Source organism: Oncorhynchus mykiss, chromosome 5, assembly GCF_013265735.2.
Source record: "Oncorhynchus mykiss isolate Arlee chromosome 5, USDA_OmykA_1.1, whole genome shotgun sequence".
Taxonomy (NCBI): Eukaryota; Metazoa; Chordata; class Actinopteri; order Salmoniformes; family Salmonidae; genus Oncorhynchus; species Oncorhynchus mykiss.
In genome coordinates this window covers 27676888-27689231 of record NC_048569.1, presented here as the reverse complement: position 1 = coordinate 27689231, position 12344 = coordinate 27676888, and the positions used below count along the sequence as shown (strand labels likewise).

Here is a 12344-nt window from a genome sequence, read left to right as displayed (position 1 = left end):
ATCATAGCCTCAATTTTGTCCCACACATTGAATATAGTTGTGGAGAGTCCATGTAATCCAAGATTCAGATCACTCAGGCAAGCAAAAACATTCCCCAGATAGGCCACTCGTGTGAGAAACTCGTCATATTGCTAGCAGTCAGACAAGTGAAAATGATGGTCAGTAAAGAACTTTAAGCTCATCTCTCAATTAAAAAAAATTTGTCAATACTTTGCCCCTTGATAACCAGCGCACTTGTTGTAAAAGTGTTACATGGTCGCTGCACATATCATTGGATAGTGCAGAAAATACACAAGAGTTCAGGGACCTTGCTTTAACAAAGTTAACCATTTTCACAGTAGTGTCCAAAACGTCTTTCAAGATATCAGGCATTCCCTTGGCAGCAAGTGTTTCCTCAGGTTCAGGAATGGCTGAAAATGCATAGCATTGATCTAAAATTGACCCTAGAAATAGTACTGTTAGGATATCTGGAGAGACCGGGTCAGTCAATTACTAATATACTAATACTCCTAGTAAAATTATTTATCTTCAACACGCAATCTGTAGATACATTAAACATCATAGCATAGTTGAAAGATATGTGTTGCGTAGAAACACGAAGTGGGTGGCCAGCAGAGATAGATGGGATGGGCTGAGGGAAGGTGAGGGTTGGTATGTGGAATTGGAGACAAGTGGGAGTGGAGTTGCTGTATGTGAGAGAGATTGATGGTCAAAAGATAAAGGAGAAAAAAAAGTCAAAATAAAAAATAATAAAAGTACATTTGAATGACACTAAGTGGCATTATTTTTACAACTAATGCTCGTTTGCCTGAGGCTGATGCCGTGCAGGTGTTTGTACAAATGCATATCCACACACTCTCATTCAAATAAACACATACAAGAACACACACATACAGGTAATAGTGCCAGACATGCACACAAACATTTAAAGTTGGCATTGCTGTTATGATTTCAGTTGTCCTTGATGTCCATTGATGTCCATTTTTTTGCATTGTTGATTGCTGTTTTCTTCTGTCTTTTCCTTTTTTCTCTTTAGTTCATTCTCTTGGTTGTTGGTGCATTGGGGGGTTCTTGGGGGTGGGGAATGGAATTAATTGTATTTTTTTCCGGGGGGGGGGGGGGGGTCTCAAATGGTTGAGGGACAGCTATTGGGGAACTGTGGGGGGATCTTGGAGGGTTACATTTTTGAAAGTAGAGCTGATGTGTGTCTCTATGGATGCGGGCCTTACTAAATGGACAGTTAGAAAATGTGAAGAACATTCATTTTTTATTTTTTTAAGTAATTTTTTTAAAATATATATATATATTTTTAATGTGGATCACATTTTTATTTGGCTTACCCCGACGGCATTGTGCCGTTTCCCTGTTTGGGAATACCTGATATAAGGAATTTGAAATTATTGTACTTTTACTTTGATACTAAAGTATATTTTAGCAATTACACTTACTTTTGATACTTAAGTATATTTAAAACCAAATACTTTCAGACTTTTACTCAAGTAGTATTTTACTGTGTGACTTTCACTTTCACTTGAGTGATTTTCTATTAAAGTATCTTGCACCACTGCTCATAGGGAGCGTTTCAAGACTGGCGATGGACACCCAGGAGGCCCAGAGACAGATGAGCTGGGGGAAATGTTGAGCCAGCAACCCCTGAAAGGTATCCTCGATGATGACAATTTGGACAGTTCAGATTGGGGACTGTTCCAGTCCTCATTTGGTAGGACACATTCATTCAACATGTGCAATCCCCGGACTCCAGGGAACATGTAATGTGTCAGTTATCTCTTGCACTCCCATAATAAGAATTATGTAATGAACTCAACTCTTGAAGAAATAATGTTCTCTAATGCAGCAATGCAATCATTTTCTAGAGGCAGATGATCACCATAGCTTAGAGGAGATAATGCAGGATGAAGGTCAGCCCACTACATCTGCAGCAGCCAGGAGGGAAGATTGTGTGAGAATGCATGAGAAACTGACCATGGAATTTCATGAGCACAAACTAATGTATTTAAAAGAAGAGCATGATATGAAGATGCAAATCCTTCATGTTGTGTTGGTTATGAAGGAGGAGAGAAACAGGAAGCAGCAGCAGTACCAATGTTCTTCTCAAACCAGCACCAGTTCGGAGTCCCGGTATTTCCATTTGTGAATTAAAAACCTTTTTTGTTACCAATCCATGTCTACGGTTTGCTTCAATCACTTGAGCTATCTTTGTTGTGAGAAGTGCTGCATAGCAAAAACATCTCTGCAGGCTAGTCCATTTCTGTCATTGTCTGCCTCAACTATTGGAACATCTGGGTCATCCTCATCTTCAATGCAAGGATCTAGGCAGCCATGCTGTTTGAGGTAATTGTGAAGCACTGCTGTTGCAATTATTACAATGCAGCATCATCTTGGTTAAAAGTGTAATGTGTTTCTTACACAAGACATTCCTCTTCCATACACCAAGCATGTGTTCCAATATACCTCTGGTGCGGATGTGAGCTTGGTTGCACCATTGTTGCTCAGGTCCTATTGCATGAAGATAGGGAGTGAACAAGAAGTTGGTCTGTGCATACCCACTGTCACCAAGTAAGATTCCACTATGTTGTCCACCTTCAAGCTGAGCATACAAAGAGGAATCCTTGATGCACCTTTCCAAAATGCAACAATGTTGGAGAACTGCACACACTTTTTACATTTACTGAGAACCCGTTTTTACGATTCCTGTACTCCTCAGCATCTGCTGTAGAGAGAAACTTGATGGGAATATGACATCCATCTATACAGCCAATGACTACAGGGAAGTTCCCATATTCATAGAACTCTACCTTGTAGTTGGCTCAGTCAGCAGCATCAGGGAACTTGGTATAATTGTCTTTCAGTTCACATATAGCATTGCAGACTTTGTGGACGATTATGCATACAGTTAGTTCATTTGCACCACACAAATCTCCTGTTTCATGATGGAAGGTTCCAGATCCCAAAAACCTCAAGGGGATCAGTACTTGTAGGGAAGGAGGGATGGGCTTTATCCTAAGAGACTTAGATAAAGCCTTGGCTCAAGAATTTTCTTTGTACATATGGAAATGGTCACAGAAATAGATTTTAGTCCAGGTAATCCATTTTCCTCCATTGCCAAGGTCAACCTTGGGGCCAACATCCATTAATCAGAAGTTAAACCTGCCTCTAGGCCAGGTTTAATTTAAGCCTTCACTTAGATCTAGATGAACTCTAAACGTCCTTCTGGAAATCAGATTTTTAAAAATCTAGACTAGTGCAAGTCTGAGACTATTTTAAACCATTTCTGAGAAATGGCATTTCAGTTAGTCCAGTTTAAAAGTGCAATTTAGTCTAGGATTAAGCGTCATCTGTGTCTGCGAAACCGCCCCTAGAAGGCTTAACAAAATGACATACATTTGGAACCTTAAACAACTAAACACAACTCTACAACCGAAAAAAAAAACTTCTAGGTCCTTTTCTTTACTTACATTGCGAAACATGGCCAGACTGGGAGTTTTTTTTTGCTAGGAGCTCGTCCTTCACATTACGGAACGTGCTGACTTCACTATGTCATTCTATCTTCTATGTTATCAGAGAAAATGGGTGTGTTACTTTGTCCCCTACACTTTGAGATATCAATGTATCAGAAGCTTTTCTGCTGTTTCTTCAAACAAAACGAGTGGAAGAGTGGAAAATGCAAACTTCCGCCGATAGAAATTACTTTAAGGTATACTGATCTAAAACATTCCAATAAAAGCAACTTTATTCTGCTCTGTGATGTGCATCCAAAGCAACGAGTAGAGCTTTTGCAAAACAGACTGAATTGTGTGTTTGGCGCGATAAAGCTGCCTGCGTAATAAGTTAATTTTCACCATAAGGAGTCAGGCAGTTGTTAGTTATTTGTTTTCTTGCTCCATTAAATGTATGCATTATTTATGAACTAAAAAATTCAGAGATCCCTTTTCAAACGTTAATGGGATGTTAAGATATGAAGGCTGCCGAATCCATTACCCAATTATTTCCCTGTCTATGGAAGACTGCCTTTAGAACTTCTTCCAGTCGGGAGTGAAGTAGACTGGGACTGGCACACGACAAGTCTGTAATCTGTGTAGGGAGCGGAACAGCAAGACGACTTCCAGCCACACCAGCGTTCAACCGTCCCACAGCATGGCCTTGGTGACACGCCCTGGCGCCATTCAAGTGGCCTTAAGTTACAATTTAAATGCATGGAACTTATCCTTTGAGAAGAGCCCTTTTATTCATCATGGTGATAGACTTTTTACACAAGGCCTAAAATGGCAATAAAAAACATTCTGTCTCTAATTTCTGACTACACACAATATTATTTTGTCCTCATATACACAAACATCTTTTTAACAGGAAAAGAGGTTAACATTTGCTATGTGTTCTGAGAATGTTTTCATAATCCATACATAAATCCTATTTCTTAATTTTCTATTATTTATGGATTTATGTTCTGAGCCAGGGGCCAGCACATTATGGTAGCATGCGTCAAGGTAACAGAAAAGGCACAGTAAGACTTAGTGATAAAAGTCATGATGCATTAGTACGACCACAACATATAGACCTAAATTTACATTAAGCAAATAGGATGTAGAATGGATCCATTAGTGAGTAAGAGTGTATCAGTGCATGCAGAATACGTTCCGCACGTTTAGACAACACAAAACTCTCAATAGAATAAATAGACAAAGGTCATATCAACACCATTATGTGCAATCTTCACAGCTAATGTATCCGATTGTGACCTGGATATTCTAGCTATGGACTGAACAGACAGTATATCCAAGCAGTGATCTTACCTAGGGCTGTACAATTAATTGAATTCACATAGAAATTGCAATATTGACATGTGCAATATGCAAATCGCAAGAGATTCATGTCGCATGCTATATTTTGACATTTTCATATCGCATGCAATATTTTCAAACGCTGCGTGTAATGTCAGTATTTATAGTTTATTCTGTTTTTTTCTCCTCTTGTGGCTGCATCCCACACATACCAAGCCCCGTCCCATCACTCAAACCCTGCAGTTACCTCTCACTGTTAGATCGACTATAAGTTTGCATGCTGTTCTGTTTGATCAATTGCAGTCAACAGATTGTTCCAAATAAGAACAATGCTGCTTTAACTTTAGCTTTTTAATATAAATCATTCTATTTCTATTATTTCAACTGTTCAACCATATGTTTTGATCTAAATCGCAAGTCAAATCGCAATTGCAATATTTGCTAAAAAAAACACAATTCTATTTTTTCCCATATCGTACAGCCCTACTCTTACCTAAGAGTGAAGCTCTCCACAGCAGACACACTGGACAGGAAGACATAGAAGGTGGCCATGTCGGTGGTCCTCAGGGGTTTGGATGAGGTCTGGACCACCACGGCTCCCCCTAACCTCAGACGCAGGAACGTAGGGCTTCCAGGTGGTGCCTTTAGGATGTTGACACTCCCTACCCTCCTCATGGGTATACCAGATCCCACTGGGCCGCCCCTCCCCACCCCCACATGCTGCAGGCTGTCCTGGGGAACACACTGGCCTGTCCAGTCCCGTCGGCTCTGGAAGTAGATCTCCACGGGAATACCCTGCACCTCTCCCTGTCTATCCCTGCTGTCGGAGCTGCTGGTGGGGCTGAACCAGGCCAGGTCGGGCTTCAACTGGGCAACACAGAAACCCCCTGGGGACAGCAGGCATGCCCCCCGCACCTCCTGCGTCTCACAGAAGGCATACGCCGTCACACAGTGGGCCCCCTCCTCCATTCCCTTCCTCCCACCACTACCCACCTCCACCCCCTCCCCAGCCCTGCCCCCTCCAGCATCACCTCCATTGGCCATACTGGGCATGTGAAAGAGGATCCTGATAATGGGGGCAGAGGAGAGGACCTGGCGTGCCAGGATGACAGGGAGGATCCTGCGACTGCCAAGGAGCAGCTCTGGGCCGATGGGTCTCTCCACAGACAGGGAGCCGAAGGTGACATTGACGGCCGGCTGCAGGCGGCCCGCCCCGGGGTTGGTAATGAGGAAGGCCTGCCTCTGGGCTTGCAGGCTGGAGTTCCCCAGCAGCTCCTGGCTGTAGTCCCTCAACAGCAGGTGGTCTGCGTTGAGGATCTGGTAGCCAACTGAAGGGTAGACAGGGAAGGGAGCTTGGTTCTTGGTGTCCTTGGACAGCTCCTGGCAGTGTACACCTAGAGGATAAGATATGAAATACAGCTGTTAGCATAGAGCAAAAAGAAAGCACATAGCAAATGTATGTCTGTTTAAAGTATATAGTAGCATTATTATAGAATGGATTTTCTGAAAATTTGGTTTAAAAATGTAATAATGGTGGATATAAAAAGCAATTCTAATGCACAGTGACCCGTGTTTATTCAGTGAATTCAGCAGAATTCTAGAAGAGATTACCAAGCTTTTCAGGGAAGGTTTGCTGAAAAACAATATTTACACCAGTCACTTATCACACTGAAAGTCCTAGCTAGCCCACTGCCCTCCTGCCTCACTATACAGTCCATCATGACACAGCCACACATAACACACACACGCAGACCGACACAACACATACACACATACATACACATTCCACAAACACTCACACATTTTACACTCATCATTTGCTGCTGCTACTCTGTTCTTTATTTACTCTTATTATTACCTATCCTGATGCCTAGTCACTTTACCCTGCCTTCATATACATATTTACTTAAAATACCTTGTACTTTGTACTGGTACTCCCTGTATATAGCTTAACTTATGAGTATTTTATTTGATTAAAATCTGCATTGTTGGGAAGGGCTCGTAAACTAGCATTTCACAGTAAAGTCTACACCAGTTGAGTTTGGTGCATGCGGAAAAGACAAATCCAACTAATCCAGCGCAATCACTTTCATTGTAAACATCAACGAGAACAGGTTTGCAGCTTAACAGCAGAGCACTACAATGACTAGGCAAAGTATGAAACAAATGTATCTAGGAAGTATTTTTCTGCCACAACTTCACTGGATATGTGTAATCCTGTTATAATATACAGGCTATTTATTGTACCTTGTCTGAGCCCTACATTGCACAGTGGTCTTCAGAAAACTACAGGGTAGCTACATTACACGGTAATTACAAAATACATACGGTTGAAGAAGAGAATGGCAACAGATGTTAAAATACATAACATAACATGCAACAACTGTATAACATCCAACCTGGTGGACAATGTTGTGACAAATATATGCTCCAGCAGGAGTTGGACCCTTAAACGCTTTGGATGTACACAATACATATCCTGCTTTCAATAATGCACATACAGTATGAAAGCCCATGGGATACACAGCCTTATTATACACTGAGTGTACAAAACATTAGGAACACTTGCTCTTTCCATGACATAGACTGACCAGGTGAATCCAGGTGAATGCCATGATCCCTTATTGATGTCAAATCCACTTCAATCAGTGTAGACGAAGGGGAGAAGACAGGTTAAAGAAGGACTTTTGAGCCTTAAGACAATTGAGACATGGATTGTGTACAGGCAATCTAAGACGAGCTTGGGAAGGGCTTAATGCAATGATGGGAAGAGAGAGTAAAAGAGAGAACAATACAATTGCTGACTGTAAACGACCTTATCTGCTTTAATGGAAGATTTGACACTGTCGATTTTAAAGACGAACGTGAACAAATATGTGACAGCATCCCCAAATCCGTACCAGGCGGGGATACAGCCTGACAGGATGCTCTCTATTGTGCATCTGTAAAAGTGTGTGACTGTTTTAGGTGACAAGGTCACATTTTTTCAGCCTCCTGAGGTTGAAGATGCACGCTGTCTGTGTGAGGGGACCATTTCAAGTTGGTCCGTGATGTGTACGCCGAGGAATGTAAAACTTTCCACCTTCTCCACTGCTGTCCCGTTGATGTGGATGGGGGGATGCTCCCTCTGCTGTTTCCTGAAGTCCACGATCATCTCCTTTGTTTTGTTGACGTTGAGTGAGAGGTTATTTTCCTGACACCACACTCCAAGGGCCCTCGCCTCCACCCTGTAGGCCATTTCTTAATTGTTGGCAATCAAGTCTACCATTGTAGTGTCGTCTGCAAACTTGATGATTGAGTTGGAGGCGTGCACGGCCACGCAGTCATGGATGAACCGGGAGTACAGGAGAGGGCTGAGAACGCACCCTTGTGGGGCCGCAGTGTTTAGGATCAGCGGGTTGGAGATGTTTCCTTCCCTCATCACCTGGGGGCGGCCCGTCAGAAAGTCCAGGACCCAGTTGCACAGAGCGGGGTCGAGACTAGGGTCTCGCGCTTAATAATGAGTTTGGAGGGTACTATGGTGTTAAATGCTGAGCTGTAGTCAATGAACAGCATTCTTACATAGGTATACCTCTTGTCCAGATGGGATAAGGTAGTGTGCAGTGTGATGGCGATTGGTCGTCTGTGGACCTATTGGGGCGCTAAGCAAACTGGAGTGGGTCTAAGGTATCAGGTAGAGTGGAGGTGATATGATCCTTGACTAGTCTCTCAAAGCACTTCATGATGACAGAAGTGAGTGCTACGGGGCAAAATGGTCTATGACTCATAGTCACTCATGTGTCATACAGTACATGATTTTATTTTTTGTTTTCCTAGGCTACCTGGCTAAAATGCTTGCTCGCTAGCCTAACTTCCTTTTATGGGCAGTGTTAGCTAGTTAATTAGCCTACTACATTAATATACTACATATATTACATCCATCCTCTCAGTCCAATGGCCAGTACGGAGAATTAAGTAAAACCACAAGTCCAAATCCATATCTCCATCCATGGCTAATTTAGGAAAGGGACAATTTTAGCTAGCTAGCCACCAGAGAACAACAACATAACAAGATGCAACAATTCAAGTTGTTTCTATAAATTACTTATTTATATGTGATAGGAGTGAAGCCAAATCCAAACTGGCTTCCGCTTGACACTTTTATTTGGTGCGCCAGGACCATTCACAGTTGAGCTCACTCAGCTTAGCTCAACGCTGATTGGCTATTATTTTATACATGTTTTTTGGGGCCAAATGATCTCTGGCTTCCCTTGAATTCAATGCTACGTGCGGAAACAATGTCATACTCTTTATGAAAATTATGAAAACACCGATAGACGAAGATAAATTATTTTATGTTTACATTTTTTTGTATTGGTCAATTTTATCTATCCAGTGTAGTTGGGGCAGCGGTCAGTTGTGAGTGAATGTATCAATGTCCTCTATGTTTTTAGTGTATGCAGTATGATGGACTGACTGGATAAAATGTATGTGATGTGAGAATGTACAGTGCCTTGCGAAAGTATTCGGCCCCCTTGAACTTTGCGACCTTTTGCCACATTTCAGGCTTCAAACATAAAGATATAAAACTGTATTTTTTTGTGAAGAATCAACAACAAGTGGGACACAATCATGAAGTGGAACGACATTTATTGGATATTTCAAACTTTTTTAACAAATCAAAAACTGAAAAATTGGGCGTGCAAAATTATTCAGCCCCTTTACTTTCAGTGCTTTTCAGAACTTTCAGAAGTTCAGTGAGGATCTCTGAATGATCCAATGTTGACCTAAATGACTAATGATGATAAATACAATCCGCCTGTGTGTAATCAAGTCTCCGTATAAATGCACCTGCACTGTGATAGTCTCAGAGGTCCGTTAAAAGCGCAGAGAGCATCATGAAGAACAAGGAGCACACCAGGCAGGTCCGGGATACTGTTGTGAAGAAGTTTAAAGCCGGATTTGGATACAAAAATATTTCCCAAGCTTTAAACATCCCAAGGAGCACTGTGCAAGCGATAATATTGAAATGGAAGGAGTATCAGACCACTGCAAATCTACCAAGACCTGGCCGTCCCTCTAAACTTTCAGCTCATACAAGGAGAAGACTGATCAGAGATGCAGCCAAGAGGCCCATGATCACTCTGGATGAACTGCAGAGATCTACAGCTGAGGTGGGAGACTCTGTCCATAGGACAACAATCAGTCGTATATTGCACAAATCTGGCCTTTATGGAAGAGTGGCAAGAAGAAAGACATTTCTTAAAGATATCCATAAAAAGTGTCGTTTAAAGTTTGCCACAAGCCCCTGAGAGACACACAAAACATGTGGAAGAAGGTGCTCTGGTCAGATGAAACCAAAATTGAACTTTTTGGCAACAATGCAAAACGTTATGTTTGGCGTAAAAGCAACACAGCTTATCACCCTGAACACACCATCTCCACTGTCAAACATGGTGGTGGCAGCATCATGGTTTGGGCCTGCTTTTCTTCAGCAGGGACAGGGAAGATGGTTAAAATTGATGGGAAGATGGATGGAGCCAAATACAGGACCATTCTGGAAGAAAACCTGATGGAGTCTGCAAAAGACCTGAGACTGGGACGGAGATTTGTCTTCCAACAAGACAATGATCCAAAACATAAAGCAAAATCTACAATGGAATGGTTCAATAATAAACATATCCAGGTGTTAGAATGGCCAAGTCAAAGTCCAGACCTGAATCCAATCGAGAATCTGTGGAAAGAACTGAAAACTGCTGTTCACAAATGCTCTCCATCCAACCTCACTGAGCTCGAGCTGTTTTGCAAGGAGGAATGGGAAAAAATGTCAGTCTCTCGATGTGCAAAACTGATAGAGACATACCCCAAGCGACTTACAGCTGTAATCGCAGCAAAAGGTGGCGCTACAAAGTATTAACTTAAGGGGGCTGAATAATTTTGCACGCCCAATTTTTCAGTTTTTGATTTGTTAAAAAAGTTTGAAATATCCAATAAATGTCGTTCCACTTCATGATTGTGTCCCACTTGTTGTTGATTCTTCACAAAAAAATACAGTTTTATATCTTTAGGTTTGAAGCCTGAAATGTGGCAAAAGGTCGCAAAGTTCAAGGGGGCCGAATACTTTCGCAAGGCACTGTATGTGATCCTTTAAATGTAAGGTGGCCATCCTGGATGGACAATAATGTTTTATTCTATTCTGTTCAATTATATTATATATATATATATATATATATATATATATATATATATATATATATATATATATATATATATATATTATATTGTGTATGAATGCCATTAAGAGGCTGAATGGGCAAGACAAAATATTTAAGTGACTTTGAACAGGGTATGGTAGAAGGTGCCAAGTGCACCGGTTTGTGTCAAGAACTGCAACACTGACAGGTTTTTCACGCTCAACAGTTTCCTGTGTGCATAAAAAATGATCCACCACCCAAAGGACATCCAGCCAACTTGACACAACTGTGGGAAGCATTGGAGTCAACATTGGCCAGCATCCCTGTGGAATGCTTTTGACACTTTATAGAATCCATGCCCCAACAACTTGAGGCTGTTCTGAGGACAAAATAGGGTAATATTAGGAAGGTATTCCTAATGTTTTGTATACTCAGTGTCTATCTCAATAGAAACCCTCCCACTTCTGCCATGCCAGAAGATAGTGTAGCTATCTCTTCATGTATCTGAGAAAACGAGCGACCAGCACTGTGAGGCTCTGTTGGATGACTGCCTGTCTGTACAAGAAACAATGTGTCAGAACCCTGGTATGCAGAAGCAGCCGGCAGACACTTAACCTTTCTCTCGCTGACAGACCCACCAGCTTCCTCTTCCTAAGCCTACACGGCCGCCATCGTTAAAGTGCAACGGCGGAAATTGAAGGTTGATCTGGACATGCCGTGCATCTTTGAAGTAATTTGTCAAAAGGCGTTCTGCAAGTCAAGCCTAAAACACCTGAATGTGTTGTTCTGTTCTCAATGAGTTGACTTTAGACAACAAGAACATAATGATACAGTTCCACAGCGAGGCCAAATACCCTCATGTAAAACTGATCACACTGATCAGCCATGCAGAATATTAATGAGAAACCATTAGTATTTCGTTAGAAGGGAGTAAGAAATTGCTAGCCAATTACTTTGGGGAAATGGAAGGGTAGCACTGCCCTTCATGGCTCAACCTATGTGACCTTTCTCTCACGGAGAGGGTCAATTAAAATCACATTTTCATTTTCAAGGAAAAAACAGGTTTGTGGAGGTTCAAAAGGTGAAATTGTGCACAAAGCAAATATTAAATCTTCTTGACTTTCTAATCTCTCTACAGGCTACACCTGCACAAGTAGAGGGATGAGAAGGCACAGTCACTCACACACAGACACACACCAAACAGCAGTCTGAAATGGTTATCAACAGAAGACAGACAGCCTGGCCTCATCTTCTATAATGCAGGACAGGTTATCTCCAAACAAACACAGTGGCTGTTTCCTGACATCCAGCCTCTTTCTCTGATGATGATTTCCACTCTAGCATCACATCACTTGGCCAAACTGCCCCCAAA

General features: G+C 41.8%; 1 protein-coding gene across 1 annotated transcript in view; it reads right to left on the bottom strand.

The window, feature by feature from the left end:
- LOC110522888 (transmembrane protein 132C-like) overlaps positions 1–12344 on the bottom strand; it is a 43804-nt gene that overhangs the window by 29934 nt on the left and 1526 nt on the right. The window contains exon 2 of the mRNA XM_036976546.1: positions 5293–6193. Within this exon, the coding sequence (XP_036832441.1) occupies positions 5293–6193 (901 nt within the window). The remainder of the gene's footprint in view (positions 1–5292; positions 6194–12344) is intronic.